Below are 21416 nucleotides of genomic sequence, written 5' to 3'. Positions count from 1 at the left end.
ACAGGGTCCTATGATTCTCTTTTCCTTTAGAATTTATTGAGCTTTTCTGAAAGACCCCTTCTTTGTCGTGAATGGCCAAGCCGTCAATCACTCGAGCTAAATTTCCTCCCTCATTCGCATGACAGCGTGAAGTCGCCGCGATGGTAGGATTTTCACCAGCACTTATAGTGCCAACACTCGCTTGCTGTTCAGAAAGTGACCACATCCTTTTTCAGCCGCCTTCATGATATAAGATTTCTGAGTGGTTGATAATGAGGTCAATTACGACGAAAGGCGGGACATCCGCTTCTGGACGCCGGATGCTTTTTCTTGGCCCTGACTGGAACGGCGGTTGGGGCAGACGTGAAGGTGATGGCGTCCCGGAGGGGAGTGTTGTGGGTCGCTTCAGTGCTTCTGGCAGGTAAGGTTCCAGGGTTGTTTTCAGCGGAACTGGCGAAGCTCAGCCCGCTCTAGTCGCCCTTCGGGCAAAGACGAAAGCTGAAAGGCGGAAAGGTCAGCCATTCCGGGGGCGACTGAGCGTGGTCCGGAGAGCTTCCTGTCAGTCACGGGAACCGGTGAGAAGGCGAGGCCGGGCTGTAGCAGTTCGAAGCGTCCCAGAATATTTAAGAGGAGGCCCGCAGGATAGTGAAAACTCGGAGGCCGATAGCCGAAGGAGACCGTTTTTCTGAGTTGTCATCTTTAGAATTGATGGCAGGGGTTGATGGAAATTGTGGCTCCTGCTGGAAGGCCTGGCTGAGGAAGGCGGCTGTTATGGCGGCGACGGATGTTATAGTGGGATTACTTTGCTGTTTTAAATTAAGCAATTGTTGAGCAGATTTGGCATTGGATTTAATTATTGTCAATAAACTGATCTGTATGTCATGGTGACTTGTTTTGTTAAGATGAAACTAGATGCTGTTGGTTTGTCCTTAACTGCTGCTTCATCTTTGAAACCACATAGACTTATCTATTTCCCAGCTTCTGTTTTTACTACGCTAGAGGACAGTTTTTTAAGTTAACAGAATAAATGTGGATAATATGTGATTACTTTTTCTGAACGCTTAAAATAGTTCAGCAAGCTTCTTTTAAGAGTGTAAAATGGGACTGGAACTCATAGTCTCCTGGTTTCTAGCCACCATAGTACCTTAATCATTATAGCAAACTATCTAATTTTTTGTGGACACTCTGAAATGGATCCTTTGTCCTACATTACAAATTCAAATGACATACTAGTTAGCCAATATTTACTGATACTGTACTGTTGGTGTAAATTAGTATTATAGAATCCTGTGTGTTTATTGTCAATACATATTCTGTTTAATACAGCCTTGGATGTAGTTTTGACCTCCCTCCAAGGTTAACATGGTCAAAATTACAAGAACTAAATTATACTAACTGCAGGTTTGTGTGTGGGATTCTAAAGGAGGATCTATTTCCTTCACAGCAGGTTAACAGGAATAAGAAAACTGAGATTTGGGCCAAATCTTGCCCATTAAAGTATAAATTAGCCTTTAAATTGCCAACACAGAATTAAAATTCTTGAACAAATATTAGAAGATTCTCTATATTTTGTCTATCCTAATCTTTTGCAGAGGATTAAAACGGTTGTGGCCAATGATATTTTCTAATGAACTTAATGGAAATGCTTTAGAGTAAATCTGAAATTATTTTTAAAAATTATATAATAAATTATATACTCAGCCATGGATCCTTTCTTGAAGTGCCTGATGTAGAAACCACTTGATAGCTGGTCATTCAGTATGTTTACAAATATGGGTGCATTCTGCTACTTTAGCACAGGTTTCAGGAACATCTTGTCCATAGATTATTTAAAATCATAACATATTTACTGTAATCCGAGATCTTGTCTTTTCCTGTATCAGAATGCTGTAGTAGCATTTTGGAATCTGGGTGGGAATAGCAATTGTCATTGTTCTCTCAAATAGTTTAAATGTACGCAGATATAAAATAAATAAAAAATTTCCTATAGGTAGTATTCTTTTACTGGCACTGTATTCAAGTGCTATCAACCCCCATAGCCTGAGTTGAATGAACTGAGTTGAATTAATCCTTAATTTATGACCACAATTGAGCCCAAAATTTCTGTTACTAAACAAGACAAGTGAGTTTTGCTTCATTTTACGACTTTTATTGCCACAGTTATTAAATAAATCACTGTAGTTAAGTTAGTAACACAGTTCTAAAGTTATCTGGCTTCCCCATTGATTTTGTTTGTCAGAAGTTTGCAAAAGCTGATCAGATGACCTCAGGACACTGCAACATAATAAATATGAACCAGTTGCCAAGAATCCGAATTTTGATCACATGACCATGACCAGTCTTAAATCACTTTTTTCAGTGCTGTTACAATTTCAGATGGTCACTAAATAAATGGCTGTAAGTTGAGGACTACCTGTTCTGCCTTATATGTTTGTGGAAATGATTTTATCATATTGCATTCTTATTTCAGTTGTTTCTGCCAATGAATTCAGTGTATTAAGAACTCCTGAATCTGTTATATTTCAAGAAGGAAATTGGCCAATTCCTGGAGAACGGATCCCAGATGTGGCAGCCTTATCCATGGGCTTCTCTATTGAGGAAGTATGTGACTCGTTACTGTATATCTCTTCAGCCACAGTATTCCTTACATTTTTTAAAACTGTTGCAGGTCTGTGTTCCGGCACTATCTAGAGGAATTCAAAATCGGGGTATAGATTTATTTATAATTATGTCCAACATGTTTACCAAAATAGTGAATTATTAGTATTGCATTTGTTCTTTTCATTTAAATAGTATAATGAATTCATTGATACAGTTTCTAATGCCACATATTAAGTTATACATAAAGTCACATAAAATAAAATGTTTTATAAAAGAAAAATTGCATTGTTACAGGATCTCTCTTGGCCTGGGTTAGCAGTAGGTGATCTCTTTCGGCGTCCGCGAGCTACTGTTCTTGTTACTATAATGGGGATAGACAAGCTAACAATGCCTAAGAATGGAATATCTTACCCGATTGAAAATGTAAGTACATTATAGATTCCAGTGTATTAGTAGCGAAACTTCTATATACGGAGAATGGGAAAGTATGGCTTTGAGTCTGCATGCTTTTGTTATGAGTCGGTGTACAGATACAGAATGTAAATTTTGGTAGTCATATAGAAGATACTGACATTTTTTTTCTTGGAACATTTAGAATATTTGTATTTCAGTAAATTTATACAGCAGTTCTTTCTAGAATCTCTGTATGAAAATGATACAGATGTTTCCATCTGTGCTGGAGAAAATACAGAACCTTTTCCTTTCTCTTTATATCATCAGCTGTAGTGGAAAGTAATTTTTTTCTTAATGATTAACATATTTTTGCTTTTTCTCCCCCCATGAATAAACTATTCATGTACTGGGAGGAATATAGGAAATGTATGCCATTTATATACTGAAGTAAAAAATCAACCTGGCACATGGAAATATAATAAATTGAGGTGAGACAACCTAGGGCCCTCCAGATGTTTTGCAGTTTCCAGGAACCCCAGCAAACTTACTTAGTGGGAGGGAAGGATAAAAACTGTAGTTCAGAACATTTGGAAAGTTCTCTACTGATTAACACTGCAATAAATGAAAGAAAAAACATCAGACAGGAGATATATACAAGCTAAGGCCAATTTAAATAATACATTTTTATTTGAGTATAGTTTCACTTTCTTCCTTTAAAACAGGTATTTTTAGATTATCTAATAATTACCTCATATGGAAAGATCTATATACAGTTAGAAAGTAAAGCTTCATAAAAACAGTGGCTTATATAATTTGGGCATGATTTTTCTATAATTTGTATCCATTTTAATATAAATGCTAATGCTATACACCTTAATTTGGATTACCTTATTTGAATATGCATTATTTCTCATTGTTACGTGTTCTTCAGTTTCTTCAAAATAAATTGCTTGAAGATTCTGAAATCTTCATTATTTCCCATGAAAGAAATGTTTGGCTAATCTTAAAAGATCCTAAGATAGCCCTAATGAAAATATAACTAATGTTTACTCTCCTTACTTCAGATAATTACAAGTTTATGCATTCTAGTAACCCATTACTTTTTAGAACTACATGCTTATTTTGGGGAAAGCTAGTAACATGCAATTAAAAGTCTTCATAAATATATTTCATGTCATTTTTTGTTTTCCTTGGGACACTACAGGTAGTCCTTGACTTAGAACAGTTCATTTAATGACTATTCAAAGATACAAGGCACTGAAAAAGTGACTTAGGAGTCAGGACCATTTTTCACACTTTTTCACATCATTGCAGTATTCCCATGGTCACGGGGTTTACATTCAGATGCTTGACAGTTGACTCACATTTAAGATGATCACAGTGTCCTGGAGTCATATGATCCCCTTTTGTGACAAGCAGAGTCAATGAGGAAACTACCGTGTTTCTCACAAAATAAGACTGGGCCTTATTTTTTTTTGACCCCCGAAAAAACGGCAAGGCCATCTTTTGGGGGGTCACTTAATTCCCCCCTTGCATCCTCGGGTGGGCAGGTGGCGACAGATGGATGTTGACCTCAGCATTGGTGGGGCACTTCGTATCGGGAGACCTTCCACCACCATTGCTTTCCCTTCTCCCCATGCTGCCACGCTGTTTAGAGCAACACCACGGCATTTGGTGCAGCCACGTGCAGCCAGCCAGGGCTCCTCCCTACAACTGGAGCCTGGCAGAGACACTTGGCTTCAGGCGCTCCTGTCACTGCCTTCCCTTCACCTTCAAAGGCAAAGCCAATTCTTTTAAAAACGACGCCCTACTACTGGTACGACAAAGTCTCCCCTGCCCAAGAGGGCAGCCCAACCCCATGTGGGGAGGTGAATCTCCCGGGGCCGCAGCGCAGGATCGGCCCACCCCGGGAGAAGTGCCTAGCCACCATCCCTGCCTGGCGCCGGGCAGAGCACGAAGAGCTTCACCTGGGGCGCCCAGCGCAGCTGACAGGCCCAGCAGCAGAGCTCTCGCCAAAGCAGCAAGCATCTCCCCGCCGGGCCCTCGGCTCATCCTGCCAGGGCCACGCCAGAGCCGTGTGGGCTGGGCAGAGCCGGGAAAGTGAGCCTTGGTGCGTGCCCGCCTGTCAAGCAAAAGAGCCAGGCCTTCGTCTTGCAGGAACTGACACACTCCAGCCACATGAGGTCTAGCATTGTCATGCATTAGGAGGAACCCAGGGCCAACCACACCAGCATATGGTCTCACAAGGGGTCTGAGGATCTCATCTCGGTACCTAATGGCAGTCAGGTTACCTCTGGCAAGCACATGGAAGGCTGTGCAGCCCCCTAAAGAAATGCCACCCCACACCATTACTGACCCACTGCCAAACTGGTCATGCTGGAGGATGTTGCAGGTCTCCAGACCCTGTCACGCCTGTCAAATGTGCTCAGTGTGAACCTGCTTTCATCTGAAGAGCACAGGGCGCCAGTGGCAAATGTGCCAATCTTGGTGTTCTCTGGCAAATGCCAAACGTCCTGCATGATGTTGGGCTGTAAGCACAACCCCCACCTATGGACGTCGGGCCCTTATACCACCCTCATGGAGTCTGTTTCTGACCGTTTGAACAGCCACATGCACATTTGTGGCCTGCTGGAGGTCATTTTGCAGGGCTCTGGCACTGCTCCTCCTGTCCCTCCTTGCACAAGGGCGGAGGTAGCAGTCCTGATGCTGGGTTGTTGCCCTCCTATGGCCTCCACATCTCCTGATGTACTGACCTGTCTCCTGGTAGCGCCTCCATGCTCTGGACACTACGTTGACAGACACAGCAAAACTTCTTGCCAAAGCTCTCATTGATGTGCCATCCTGGATGAGCTGCACTACCTGAGCCACTTGTGTGGGTTGTAGACTCCGTCTCATGCTACCATTAGAGTGAAAGCACCACCAGCATTCAAAAGTGACCAAACCATCAGCCAGAAAGCATAGGAACTGAGAAGTGGTCTCTGGTCACCACTTGCAGAACCACACATTGGGGATGTCTTGCTAACTGCCTATGCTATCCACCTGTTGTCTATTCCATTTGCACAACAGCATGTGAAATTGATTGTCAATCAGTGTTGCTACCTAGTGGACAGTTTGATTTCACAGAAGTGTGATTGACTTGGAGTTACATTGTGTTGTTTAAGTGTTCCCTTTATTTTTTTGAGCAGTGTATATGCTGAAAGTTATTTTCCTGTTTTCTACAGATTTCAATTTACTATCATTTCTTTTATTTTAGGCAGTTCCCTTCAGCCTGGATGGGGTTGCAAATTCAATACATACTTTATTTTCTGAGGAAACGCCAGTAGTTGTTCAATTAGCTCCTAGTGAAGAAGTAAGTTTTTTTTAAAAAGCATCAAAAATTAAATTATGACCTTTAAATGCTTTTCAGTAGAGATTTTTCTTTGAATTTTCAATATTAGGAAAGAGTTACTTGAAGACTCTTATCACAGTGCAAGATTATAACGCATAATGATGGTTCTTTCAGAGAGTTTATATGGTGGGAAAAGCAAATTCTGTATTCGAAGATCTTTCTGTCACACTACGGCAGCTTCGGAATAGACTTTTCCAGGATAACTCCATTCTTGCTTTCCTTCCCCTCAACTCCTTAAGCAGAAACAATGAGGTAAGGTAAAACTCATTCAAATTGTCTTTTTTGGCAACTATTTTAAATTGATGTCATGTATGTTATAGAGTCCCATTTTGTCAAATCTATATTCTAGATAAGATCTGTTTCAGGGCATGGAGTATTTATTACTTTATTTCAATTTTAATTAAGTGATTCATTTGTTAAGATAATGTATGGTTAAGTCCTGCATATGCTATGCATGCTAAATTAATATCAGAATTGATTCTGAATATTTTTATTATAAATTGAAATGATTTTTCAATTCATCTTTTTGTATGTGTGCTTGTTTTTATGTCTACATGTTTATTTCATAGGTTGATCTCCTCTACCTGTCAGAACTGCAAGTTTTGCATGACATCACAAGCTTGGTAAGCAAATTCTGCAAACAAAATTCTACTATGTGGTTGACTGGGTATTTTCTGACTGTGTAATTCTTCAGCTGGTTTAAAACATTTTAAATTAGAAAGAACAGAGAATGTGTAGTTCTCCTCCATGCTGCTGTGAGAGCCCAGGATGGGTTAGACGACTCCTGATGACATCATCAAGTTGAGTCTGTCTTGTATTAAAAGGAGCAGCCTGTGGGTGTGTCCCCAGCTTTGACTCAGCTTCTTTCGATGACAATTGAGCTGGTGTCTTTGAAAGCAGTTTTAGTCAGCAGCAAAAGTCAAACAGCGATCTTAAATCATTGGCACAGCTCCCAGGGACCCGGTGCAGCTAGGCCTTCAACAGCTCTCCTGCAACGCCAAGGATTCAACGTTTTCAATCCAAGGGAGACTATAAGTAAGGGAAAAGCCCTTGGCCCTCCCCTACAGCTCTCTGTGATTTCGGCTGCCGCAATTGTAAAGATCGTATTGGCGATAACCGTGCCTCACAGCTGATTGAAAAAGCTGTGGTTTTCCCTTTCTAGCTGATTTCGCTGCTCGGGGCTGTTTTCAACCTAGGGAGCGACTAACAGCCATTGTAGCCTGCAATTCATGCGAGAGGCCATTTTGAAAGCTACCTCTTCCAACGCACATGGTGAGCGGCCATTTTAGGTGGATTCATCTACCAACGGCCTGCTCCTGTCCCCAAAAAGGGCCCTAATTTAGGTTACTGCATAGGCAACACATAGCAAGGATTGCTTCCAGCACCTCTTGTGTTTCCTTATGCAAACTATGGATCAAGACAAGATCCACGCAGAGCTTTCGGGCCTGGACACCCAAGGCCTCCAGACTGCCAAAAGAAAAAGGAGACAATTCTCTCAATCTGTTCAAAGGGAGGTAGCGGCCAAGATCAGAGGCAAAGACTTGGGCCCCAAGAAAACATCCCAGGCCAAACTAAAAGCAGAGAAATGAAGACATGCGGCCTTGGAGAGGCCGTTCAATAAGACTATTGAGCAAATGAGGGGACAACTGCAGCAAGCTTCCCAGCCAGCCAATCCTCTGGTGGTTCAGGCAGGTACTTCCAGGGGGGTGGGGGAAACTCCAGCCCCTCTTAGCCACCTCCAGTCCTGGTCCCCAGAGAGGCTTGAGGACCAATTCGGCCTCAAGACTTGAGCAGATCGGGCCCCAACTTCATACAGGCTCCTTGGGACCTCTCTTCTTCTCTGCCATCTATAGCCCAAAGTAGCTCTCGACCTAGAGCAGAGGCTACTTTTACCCCAATAGTGGCAGTCCCCAGATCCTCCATCGAGTGGCAGACCCTCTGACATCCACGATGTAGTCTCCATAGCCTTCAGACAGGGCCTTGCAGAAGGACTTCAGCACATCTTTAGGCCTTCAGACAGATCCCAGCCCACTTTTCCGGCCTACTCTCAGGCCCAGATCCCCAAAAGGGGACTACCTCACCTTGTGGAGCACAGGGCCCCTCCTACCCACGCAGAATGGGATTATTTCGAACAGAGAGACTATGCAGAACCATCTGAGCATAGCCCCTCCCCTGCATCTGAAGAGGAAGACGGAGAAATCTGGAACCCCAACCTCTCAGAGGAAGGAGAGGATCTGAGACCCAATCAATCTCCCTCAGCCGCAGTATTCAAACCTGCCTTATTTAAACCCCTCCTCCACAAGGCACTGGTCACAGCCCAGTTGTCCTCGGAGGAAGCTGCCCTCAAACCTCAAGTGGTGCAATTGGGGCATGGGGATTCCCTCTTCTCCAAACCCGTTGTTCACTCGGAGGTCCTTCCATCCCCCATCATTTTTCTGGACTTAGTCAAGGAGCAATTTGCCTCCCCAACTGCAGGCCCCTGCCCATCGTCCCATGATAGGCAGTTTTACAACGTGGGCCCTTCCCTAGCTACTGCTCTTTCAGTTCCCTTGGTAGATGCCCCAGTCGTGGCTTCCTTCTCCTCGGGCACAGACTCTGCATTCTATTCTAGAGACCGTTCGTGAGGGCAATCTTCTCTCTTCCATTGATCTCACAAAGGCTTACCTCCACATTCCTATCTGGCCTCATCATTGCCAGTTTCTCCATTTCTGATACCAGAATTCTCACTACCAGTATCGAGCCCTTCCCTTTGAGCTCTCATCGGCTCCAAGAGTCTTCACAAAGATACTGGCGGCATTGATGGCTTTGCTCCTGTCTGTTCCAGTAAGGATTCAATGTTACTTGGATGACATTTTGATACTGTCGTCCTCCACCCTATCCGCCCATCGAGATCTACAAATCACACTCTATTGTCTTCAGTACCATGACTTTTCCATCAACTCCAGGAAGAGCCATCTCTTCCCCACAACCAGATTGCTCCACCTGGGAGCTGTCATCGAAACAACTCTGTGCCAAATTTTTCTGTCTCCAGATTGAGGGAAGAACCGTACCGAGATCATTCGACAGGTTCAGCATCAACACACTATCTCCCTGTCGCTGTTGTCCAAACTATTAGGGAAAGTGATCTCATGCATCGGCATCATTCTGTGGGCACAGCTACACTCCTGAGCTCTACAATGGTTCCTGCTCCTCTTTCAATGAGCAGGAACCAGCCACACATCTGCCAGGGTCCACAGACCCGTTGCTCCGCAGACCTGTCGCTCCTTCAAGTGGTGGCTCTCCCCGGCCCTTTGGAAGAGACTCCTGTTCAAAGAACCGGACAGACTGCTCATCACCACCGATGCAAGTCTCGTGGGTTGGGGGGCCCACATGGAAGGGCACATAGCTCAAGAGATTTGGTCCTGGATGGACAGGACCGGCCCTATAGACTGGCTTGAGCTCAGAGCCATATATCTAGCACTGAAACATTTCAGGGACAAGGTAGCTGGATACCATGTGCTAGTGTTGACGGACATTATGGTCACAAAGGCGCACGTCAACAGGCAAGGGGGAACAAGATCCAGGGCCCTTATGAAGGAAGCCGAACAGTTGGGGTAGTGGGCAGAGACACCTGATGTCTATCACAGCAGACCACATCTCAGAAATCGACAACTCCCAAGCTGAGTGGCTGAGCAGGAGCCTAGTCGACCATGCAGAATGGTCTCTTCCCCAGTCCTTATTCAGGGATCTCCCTCAGGTTTGGGACCCTGAAGGTAGACCTCTTCGCCTCTCCCCCAAATGCTCAAGTAAACAGGTTCTTCATCAGGTTTTCTTGTCAGGGAGCGGAGGGGACCAATGTACTTTGGAGCAGATGGCCCACTGGTCTCCTCTATGCCTTTCCCCCTCTTCCCATCATTCTGGCGAACATTTGGAAGATGTTGGAGGAATGGGCAGAACTGATTCTCCTGGGCCCCATTGGCCCAGGAGACCCTGGTTTGCAGACCTGGGGAACCTGTTAATAGCCACTCCCTGGAGGATCCCAGACCACAAGATTTCCCTTCATCAGGGAGCCCTGCACCCGGATCCCCCATGGTTCAAACTGACCGTGTGGTGATTGAGCAGCAACTGTTAAGAGGCTAATCTCCCAGAAAGGGTCATCCTTACTATCCAGGTGTCTCGTAAACCATCTACAGTGCACATCTACGATGCCACCTAGAAGTTTTTTTGTCATTGGTGTCAAAAAGAGGGTCTCACTCCAACATTAGCTGAGGTAGCAGATGTCCTCCATTTCCTTCAAGACGGCCTAGAGAAGGGTCTCGCACCTAACACCTTACGCCATCAGGTAGCGGCTCTTTCCTCAGTCCTCTCCTGGGACACATTTCCTTCCTTGTCTCACCACCCTTCAGTACAGAGATTTCTAAAAGGGGCTTCCAACCTCTGCCCTCCTGTGGTACACAGGTTTCCATCCTGGGACCTTCTCAAGGTACTCCAGGCTCTAACAGAACCTCCGTTCGAACCCCTCAGAAAGGTTTCCCTTCAATTCTTAACCCTGAAGGTGGTTTTCTTCATTTTCTTCATCAGCTAGAAGGGTGTCAGAGTTGGCTGCTCTCTGAATAAGGCAGGACCTCTGCACCTTTCACAACAATAGAGTTGTTCTCCGCCTAGACCCTACCTTTGTACCTGAGATTAATACCATGTTCCATAGATCCCAGGACATAGTGTTACCTGATTTCTGTCCCATTCCGCACCACGACCTAGAGCACAAGTGGCACACCCTCGCACAGGCCTACAAAGCCAGAGCCCTCATGGTGCCCCAGGGCCTAACAGCACACTCTACTAGAAGTGCTGCCACTTCGGCTGCCTGGGCCACCCAGGCACCCCTAGAAGAGATTTGCAGAGCGGCTATGTGGGCATCCAGACACTACCGTCTGGTCTCCTATGCCTCAAAGAGTGCGGCCTTCGGCAGACAGGTACTTCAGCGAGTGGTTCCAATTTCAGAGTGATTAATCGGACAAAGACCCTCCCAAGGACATGCAGGCTTTGGTATGTCCCATCCTGGGCTTTCACAGCAGCTTGGAGGAGAATGGGCGTTGGTAAATTTACCTGAGAATGCCCTTTCTATCTATGCTGCTAGAGAGCCCAGCCCCTCCCTTGTTTCGTCCGGACTATGGTAAGATATGTTATTGTTCAAGATTCTGTTTGGCTTTCAGAGACACTCAAGTCTGTCAAGTACCTTCTCCAAAGCTGGGGACACTCCCACAGGCTGCTCCTTTTATACAAGACAGACTCAGCTTGATGATGTCATCAGGAGGAGTCTAACCCATCCTGGGCTCTCTAAAAGCATAGATAGAAAGGCCGTTCTCAGGTAAATTTACCAACGCCCATTTACTGGCTAAACTGAACTACTTTTTCCTCCTTTTTGCGTGTGGTGTGGCATCAACATCAATACATGAACAGTGTAACATCTGGGTATCATTCATTTTGGGACAAGGGGCAATAAAAATATTAATAGTATTTGTTACATTAATCAAACTTATGTAATCCTAGTATTAATATACATGTTTGTTTTAAAGTAGTTATTCAGTGGTGCAATTTAACCAGTGTAACAATCTGTTCGGTGACAGCATGCTTTGCACTGGTGCTCTATATTTAAAAAACCCAATTTTCAACTCAATTACCCTCTGCTGCGTCCCCTGTTAGTAAAACAGCTGATGTGTGGCAAACCACTCAGCCACACGAATCAACTGTGCTAAAAAAAAAACAGGAAATAAAGTACAGGAAACAGCAGGGGGCAGGTGGGTGGGGCAAAATGCTCAAACTGGTCTGAACCAGTAGAATCCCACCCTTGTAGTTATTCATTATTTCAATGTTCCATTTTAATGCCAATCACAATGATATTTGAGCTTACATAGTAACGCCATCTTTCAACCTCTAATCTTTCCCTCTATTACTTTTATTCTATTATGTAAGAATATGTGTGCTAATATTCCCCTTATTTCTTATTTCTACCTCTATTCTGGTTTCTAGTCAGGCCACCATGACTAATCCTAGTGTTAATACACATGTTTATATTAAGATGTAATGCTTCATTATTTAATTATTCAATTTTTCAATGTGCCATTCTCATTCCAATCACCATATTGTTTAAACATACTTAATAATACCATCTTTCAATCTCTATTTTTTCCATCTAGCTATTACTTGATATAAGAATGTGTATTCTTATTTCTGCCTCTATTCTAGTTTTTAATCAAGCCATCCTTATAGCAATAGCAGGGAAAACATTATTCCCCCAGAGATTAGAATGGCCTTCACTTTAATACTCTTCCAGAAGGTGCTAAAGACCTGGTTCTGCCAGCGAGCCTGGGGAACTGAGAGCGGGATGAAGCCCATTAAATGGCTCATGTGATCTGCTGTCATCAGGGTAGGGAGTGGGAGTTGGGGGGGTGATTGTGTTATATTGTACTTTATTAATTTATTTGATTCTTTTTGTTGGTTTTTATTGTTTAAATATGGTTTTATATTCTGTAAGCTGCCTCGAGTCTCCATGGGCAAATAGGCAGCAATATAAATAAAATTAAATAAATAAATAAATAGCACTTAGACTTATATACTGCTTTACAGCCCTCTCTAAGTGGTTTACATAGTTACCATATTGCCCCCAATAATTTTGGGTCCTCATTTTACCCACCTCCGAAGGATGAGAGACTGAGTCAACCTTGAGCCTGGTAAGATTTGAACTGCCAAATTGTAGACAGCAGAAGTAGCCTGCAGTACTGCACTCTAACCACTGCGTCACCAAGGCTCATATATTAGAAAAAAAATTAAAAATTTCTATCCATTTTAATACTTCAATTCTTATTCATTTTTTAGCTTCCTCCCATACTCCTCTCTTGGATCCTATCTACATCTGTGTCTTCACTGTTCAGTCTAAACATTTCTCCCATCTCTATCCTCCTATGCTGCCAGGCCTCTAGAGCAGGGATCACCAACCTTTTGGACCTCAGGGACCACCAAACTCATAATTTCAAATCCCGCAGACCATTATTACTAATTTTGACTGACAATGGCTTGCTGACTTTGGTGGGAAAGTCAGTCCCATATTCCAGAGCTGCATTAGTTACAGGACTCGCCTGGACACCGGCCTGCCATGGATGAGTTGCTCTGGGATGACCAAAGGGCCAGTCTTGTGACTACTGCAGTTCTGGAATATGAGACCAGCCTGTGTTGGGGTTGGAAATCTCCCCCATAGGGGGTGGCACCTGTAATGTGCAAATTTGCGGGTGGAACAATATGCAAAAAGCAGTGCAGCCCTCCCCAGCCAGGTGCTGTTGCAGCAAGAGGGGATTGGTGGCACAGGCGGGTTGAAGCGGCAATGGAGATGGCTGGAAGGTGCAGGAGCACCATGCTACTTGCATTTGTGTGGCACTCCCGCACCTTCCAGCTCGTCTCTCTTGGCCTGGACTTTTCCTCAATGGCCGCGGGCTGTAGGTCCGGAATGGGGCATCGGCGTCAGTGTCAGTTTTTTCATCCCTCTCGGTGCTTTGCTGCCCCCCACCCCCACATGGCCCCAGCCATCGCTGCCTGGGGAAGGCACAGGAAAAGTGAGCAGAAACATAGTTCTCGCTGAGGTGAAAGAGCTGAGATCGAGGAAGGCACAGGCAACAGAAGACGCAAGCTGACGCCTTTGAAAAGTGTCGCTTTCTGTTGCCTGTGCCTTCCCCAATCTCCGCTCTTTCGCCCCAGCGAGAGCTAATGTTCCTGCTCGCTTTCTTTTCCTGTGCCTTTTCTGGGGAGCGATGGCTAGGGCCATGGGGGGGACAGCAGAGACGTCAGGGCTGCTCCCCCTACTTAGCAAGCTGGGCCTGGAAGAGCACAGAGAGTTGCAGGCAAGTGCTGGAGGGTCAGAAGTCACACTCTGACGTCTCTTGGGGAATCCTCTTGTGTGGAGGCTGTAGGGAAGGGTGTCGAGCCCAGAAAAGCTCAAGCTCTCTCCCACACAAACAGGCTGGTTATTAGGATCCTGTCTTCCTCAGCGTTCTTTTGGTCTGGGCAATCTGACCTTCGCTGCTGGCTTGTTACGGGACCGATGGGAACTCTGGATTGGGTTGAGCTGAGTGCTTTAGAAGCCCCATAGTTTGCCTCATCGCTGTTTGTGCAGGCAAGAGCTCAAGTTTTTCTGGGTAAAGTACCCCCCTCCTTCAGCCTCCACACAAGAGGACTCCCCGAGAGATGTCTGAGTGTGTCTTCTGACCCTCCGGTGCTCACCCGTAACTCTCCGTGCTCCTCCATTCATCAGTAGGTGGGGCCCTCAACTTAGGTTTCAGCATTGTTTCAAATGTAACAAGTTATTTAATCCAATTTTAATTCAATTTATAGAAGCAAAGTAAATAATTCAAGTAGATAGTTCCAGTGTTTAAAATGCCTTTCCAAAACAACGCCTACCCAGTTTGAAAGTCCAATTTTCTGTGTTTTAAAAAGTCTTTAGCTTTTCTCCCCTTAGTTTCTTTCTTTGGGGTCTAGAATTTTTCTCTGTATAATTGCTTGCTGCTTTAGCAAACAGTTCTAAGAGTCTCTTTTTCTGGATTTTCTCCACCCCCCCCTTTTTTAAGTTAGGGTCTAAATAAAAAAGGAATCTTCCCACCCAGCTCCAGTCACTATCCATCTACACCACTCCTGCACTTTCTTTGTTGCCTCAGCTGTCCCAGGTTCATGGCAGCCATGATGGCTCCCTCTTCTCATCATGGATGAGAGGGAAGAAGCCCTGAGTTGAGCGGAAGAGTTGCAGCTCTCCATGACCTACAGACACCCCTTTTTGCTTCACCACCCCCACAGGGTGACTTTAGCTCCTTTCGGAGCCCTCCAACTCGGCGTGGGAGCACAGAGACCCCGCTCCTCACGTCCAATCTTGCCACGACGTCAGCCAGAAGAATCGCTAAACTGGACTTCTTGATAAATTCCTGGAGAAGCAGAATATGGGATAAAAAATGTATCAATATGTTCCAGCACTTTCACTAAAATGGAATGTCATGCTGCCATGATTCTAGCTCTGCACTTTTTGTATATAAAGGTATCTTTGACTTATGACCATCCCTAATGGTCTGAATTAATGACCACTTGAGAAAGGGTGTCCTGTAGAGCATTTATGATCACATGCAAAATGTCAAATCTACCTTCCCCCACCACGGTATTGTGACCAACAGGTTTAGCAACCTGTTTTGTGCTTATGATTGGTTGCCAAGCACCCTGTGAACATGTGATTCCATTTGCATTTATCTTTGCTATCTTTCCCAGACAGTCAGTGGGGAAGCCAACAGAGAATGTGGCACGCTGCTTCCACTAGCTAAGAGGTCTCTGTCTTTTCTCTGGGGGCTGTCCAAAAAGAATCATGTCTTATGTTGCACCAGTGCACCTGTCATTAAAATCAACCATTAACGTTAACTTCCACCCCCATGTATATGCATCTTTAGGATACAGGTTCTAGAAAACAATTACTTAAAATAGTTAAAATATTGCTTTCTAAAATTGAAATGCCTACTTTTTACTTTGATATCCTGGTAATTATTTTTATCTATCACTTCCCAAGCTTTCTAGACACAAACATCTGGCCAAAGATCATTCACCAGATCTATATTCTCTAGAACTTTCTGGGTTGGAAGAAATAGGTAAAAGGTATGGGGAAGATTCACAGCAGTTCAAGGATGCTACTCAGATTCTTGCAGACTCTCTGCAAAAGGTTAGTAGAGCAAAAATGCTGGTAAATAATGTAACTTTTTCTTAATTTAGAATATAGAAACAGGTATGAATAGATTATGCAATGCTTTATTGCTGATACCTGTTTGGTTTCTTTTTTTTTTAAATAAAGTTTTCTTCAGCTTATAGTTGTTGGCCAAATAAAGATATAGCATTAATTCATTCTTCAGTCATAAGTACAGGTACAACAGGCCACATAAACATTTGAAATTATGACAGACCCCCCCCCCCCAAAGCTACATCTGACCCTATTTCAAAGTTATTGCAGCAGACATGCAGTTGTTTTCCCTTTTGATATACCAAAAGGTTGCTGCAGTGTCCTTCCCCCATCCCACCTTTCTGGAACCCTGCAGCATTGCCTACTCTCCACATACCCATCATGTCCCACACTTAGATTCGGAAGCTATCTGGAGTTCATGTTGTGGAAGGAGAGCAGGCCATTTGTCCCTGGGTTGTGTGGCAGGAATCCAAATATAATCATTTTGTCCTGCCCATTTGTGGGCAGGACAAAATGTAGGCCACTAGAGAAATTCTTCATCCTGCTGCTTTAGAGAGGTCTGCATAGGGCTACAGAAGCTTCTCAATGCTACAGAAAGTTTCTGCAGCAATGTGCAGACTTTGGTAAGGCAGCAGTTTGTCCTGAACCTGGGTAGTGGTGGTGGCTCTACTGTTGCCACCATTTTGTCCTGTTCATTTGTGGAGGGGAGAACCCACCTAGAATTAAAGAGAAATCTCCTGACAGAACAATCAATCAGTGAAGTTGTAGGTGCTCTATCACTACAGCTTTTAAAGAAGAGATTGGATAGCCATTTGTCTAAAATGGTATAGGGCATGGATGTCAAACTCGATCGTATCACAGGCTGGATTGTGATGTATCCAATATTTTTTGCCTTTACAGAACTGGGTTGGGCATGGCCTGCGTGTAACGTATCCGGCCCGCAGGTCACCACTTGGACAGTCCTGGTATAGGGTTTCCTGTTTGAGCAGGAGGTTGGACTAGAAGACCTCCAAGGTCCCTTCCAACTCTATTCAATTGTAATATTTGAGTTGTGTGCCTTTTCTCATTTATATCTAATTTCAACTGGCAAATTCTGAATTTTGGGCTTTTTCAGTTTGCAGATGAGATGTACAACATCTACAGTGGGAATGCAGTTGTAGAAGTGGTCACTGTGAAGAGTTTTGATACTCCCTTTGTGAGAAAATCCAGATCTATTCTACAATCCACAGAGGTAATACAAACTTTTGCAAATTTTTTGGTAGTTGGATAATAAATCTTTATTTGAAATTTTCATGCATTTCAGTGGAGTAACTAAACAGAAAAATGCAGAGTATTAATGATAACCTGTTTACCCTGGGCTTTATTCTTTATTTTTTAGCCATAAGTCTTGGAATAAAAAACATAGTTGTAAATGCACTTGAGTATAGCCACTTTGAGTCTCAGAGTAATATAATGCAAAAGTTGAATTCAATTTGTCTATCATTTTTATTTTTGTAACTTAATTATTTGACAATAATTATAGCATTTTTCTTTGAACCTCAGAAATTAGGAAAACACTTGATTTACTGAAATTCTTTGTCACTAGATTTCCAAATTACTTCTGTGAAGTTTAAAGCAAATTTAAAAATAATCTAAAATCACAGATTACTGATGAACCTATAAAATATAGAAACATATCTGTTATTTTCCAAACTTTTTGTTGAAATTTTTCATTAGGTGAAACATGCCCTTAATTCCATGAATTTCACTGGCTTGTAAAGGTTGTTTGGTTTTTTATGTTGAAAATACTTCAATAGGCCTGAACACTGGGCTAAATCCGACAGATTGGTGTTCGGCAGTGGTAAATACTGTATAAAGCTGAATCTGAGTAGGAAAAAAATCAGATGCATTGGAACTTCATTACTTAGCAGTGCATGTGAGAAAGCTGTAGGAATCCTGGTGGTCTACCAGTTGAGTGTGAGTAAGCAATATGCTGCAATTGCTTAGAAGACCAATACAGTCTTGGGCTGCATTTATAGAAACATTGCATCCAGATCACAGAAGGAAATAACTGTGCTGTTTAGACCGGACATCGTTCTTTGTCTAATGAGGGGCAGCTTGTTTTTAAAAGGGCCTGAAAAAATTGGAGAAGGGTTAAGGGGATATTGGGGGGGGGTCTGGAAATTAGCCCAGATGAGGAACTGGATGTATTATACTTTCAAAAGGTAAGATTATATGGAGATTTTACTGTGCAGACTGTTCTCTGTTAAAGTGGCAGGACAACGACCAAAAGGTTGATTTTGAAAGAAATTAAGGCTGAACATTAGAATGAATTCCGTAAGGGTAAAAGCTACTAACTAGTGGAACAATCTACCTAAGCAGTTGTAAATTTCCTCCTTGAAAATTTTCATATAGGTGCTAGACTGGTCAGGGATTATTTAGTAGATTCCTAATTTGGATTAAGATGAAGATTCTTCCAACTGATACTTAATAACTTACTAGGAACAAACTTATACTGAATAAATTGCACATTGTTTTACAATTAATCTTCTAGACTAGTCCTTGTGTTTCTTTATGGTTTATTGTATATACTTACTCATTTCTTTGTTCTTGTTATAGAGCAAGCCAGAAAATCCATATAACCTAGGATATGCATACAACTTTAACTATGCTGTTATCTTCAATATAATTTTGTGGATCATGCTTGGATTAGTGATAGCTGTGATTGTTATCTCCTACAATCTGTGGAATATGGATCCAGGTTATGACAGCATCATTTATAGAATGACCAACCAGAAAATTAGAATGGATTAACCTTCAAATGCAAATCTAAGAGGAGAAATGCTTCTTCAGTATTCTGGCAAAATTCAATATGGACTCTTCATAGTGTGAATATTTTTATGAAGTATACATTTGTTTTGTGAGGATATATTAAAGGGTAATAGTGGGTGTAGCCAATGTGCAGAGTTGAAAATTAGTACTACACAACCACGAGCTAATTCCAATTGAAATATATATTTATTCTACCCTGTGTCTGCAATGTGCATTTTGCTGTAGGGGTGCTTGTTTATATTGCTTATGTCTAATATTCTATCAGTGTTCTTATGCTGAAACTTTAGAATGTTTTCTTGAATTATGTTATAGATGAATAAAGTAATTCATGATGTAAATATTTCAAATTTTAGGATTTTAATCCTATTAAGCTTGATTATCCAATGTAAAAGTTTCTTTAAGCAAAGGTACCTTTTTAAAATACAACCTTGCTGTACATTCACCCTAAATGTTTATTCAAAGTTTCTTAAAATAATGAAATTATCTGAAAGAAGAGAAATACATAGTGGTGCAACATCTGTATTAATAATTGTAGGAATGTAGGATCTTGTGGTATTTATGAATAGTGAATTCTGATGAAAAAGTCAGTTATATTCCATGTTCTTTTGTCATGTGATCAGTTAACAAATGGTACATAGTGGCCTGTGTTCTGTACTTGACATGATGCATTTCAGTTCCTGACATACGCTGAAAAAAACCAAAAAGGCTGATATTTGAGTGGAATGTTTTATTGGGCATCAAATGCTAGGTATAACCATAGCACTGAAGATGGTATGGGCCTTGACATCAAATAGAATCTGCTTGCAGTGCAGAATTAACATTAAACAAATGTAATGGCTTGAGATGCTTGAAAGGTTGTTGTAGGGTGGATTTCATTTAAATCAAGTCGATTTTAAATCGTGATTTATATCGTGTTTTAAATCACTAGTAAAAAGGCTTGATTTAAATCAGCAACTGTCATCTCTGTCCCACAGCGGCTTCTCCTCTGACCTACTGTTGATTCACCAATAGTCCCATTCACTTTAATGGGATGGCTAGTGATACGGCAATGACACAATAAGGTGAGGGATATGGCAGGCAGCAGGTGAGTGGATGCCCACTAACAGGCGCTGCCATGATGGATCTGAAAAGACAGGCGCTCTTTAATTTATAATCTACTTAGAAGGTTTCACTTTCATTTTTACCACTTGCCTTTCCTCCTCACACTTAAGAGCCTGGTGGTACAGATGCAATTCTCTTCAAACAACCATACAGTTTGTAGTGTACATAGATTTTCAAAACAACAGGATAAAGGAATATTCCTGAACTTTGCTTTAAGTTTTATCTCATGGTTACTGTGAAATTGTGTGAATGTATCCATGCAATGTAATCTTAGCTTGCAGAGCTTGGATTCATTGAGTTTACCAAAAATGTAAATATTGCTGAATATACAGCCTCATGCTACATAACTAATAATTTCATGCTGAATAAATTAAATTATTAATTTATCCTAAATAGAAAACTACCTTTAGGTAGATTTTTACTCCAAAACCATTTTATTAAAATAAATTTGATAAAAATTAAAAAAAAAACAATTTAAATTTTAAAAATTCCATTTTTTTATTTAAAAAAAATCATTGATTTTTATCCACCCTCGAATGTTGTTATGGTAACACTGCACAGATTCATTTACTGTGAGGAACTGAACAGTTGTTCTACTACAGGGAAGATATTTATCATAGTCAACAAGCATTCCATTTGTAACTCTATTTAATTAAATGTTATACTAGAGTATACATTAATACTGTTTAAGAGGTTTAGTGCATTGGTACATTGATATTCAACTACTATAATAGGGATACCCAACTTTCTTCTAGATCTTGTAGCTGGCACTATGAATATGCTAGGTCTTGGTTATTTAGTTAAACTATACAGGTGTATTTTTAGTGAATGTAAACACATAGAGGTAAAACAAAATTCACAACAATACACACAACTGGAAATAATTGAATTCTAGTTCCAGCAGGGACAATCTTTCCCGTTGTAAAAACAGATTTTTTTGTTTCATTTTGCTTTATATGTTCAGAATGGTGAGTTACAATTTCTTCCTGATGAATCTGACCTCCTTAAAAAGAACAATTTTTTTCACAGTATTTATTGGAAAAATGAGGGAGCTGGTCTGCAGATCTGAAATTAATCTGAAGCTTGAGAACATAAAAATATTTAATCTTTAACTGATGTATTTAAACAAATTCCAATTGGAAAACTGGCTAGTAATGGATTGATGTAATAGTACTACCATTACATCAGTAACATCATATAGTATTAAAAATAATACTGTAGGCCACTAGCAATAATAGCATGATAGGGTCAAGAATTAGCCACTGGTTTCCCTGTAGTAGTGTCAGTTTATAAATTGTGCAATACTGATATGAATAAAAAGACTTGTTAGAGGGAACTTCTGGTGGCATTCTTGTCGACGGATCAGAGACTGCAATTGTGCGCGGCTTTGATCCATGCTTACCCTGTTGGAAG

The 21416-nt window shown here is 42.1% G+C and overlaps 1 protein-coding gene across 1 annotated transcript; it reads left to right on the top strand.

Moving 5' to 3' along the window:
- The first annotated feature begins 275 nt into the window (after window positions 1-275).
- On the top strand, window positions 276-19612 carry ATP6AP2 (ATPase H+ transporting accessory protein 2). Its single transcript, XM_026713614.2, has 9 exons — window positions 276-400; window positions 2450-2580; window positions 2875-3003; window positions 6227-6322; window positions 6476-6613; window positions 6931-6984; window positions 15927-16076; window positions 17206-17322; window positions 18690-19612. Exons 1-9 carry the CDS (start codon window positions 352-354, stop codon window positions 18882-18884), a joined length of 1059 nt encoding a protein of 352 aa, XP_026569399.1. The 5' UTR covers window positions 276-351; the 3' UTR covers window positions 18885-19612.
- Window positions 19613-21416: the final 1804 nt, after the last annotated feature.

The sequence above is a fragment of the Pseudonaja textilis genome, chromosome 7 (assembly GCF_049901715.1).
Source record: "Pseudonaja textilis isolate UNSWEBS1 chromosome 7, rPseTex1.2, whole genome shotgun sequence".
In the NCBI taxonomy this organism is placed as follows: domain Eukaryota; kingdom Metazoa; phylum Chordata; class Lepidosauria; order Squamata; family Elapidae; genus Pseudonaja; species Pseudonaja textilis.
Note: the sequence above shows the minus strand (reverse complement) of the source record. Positions and strands in the feature narration are given on the sequence as shown.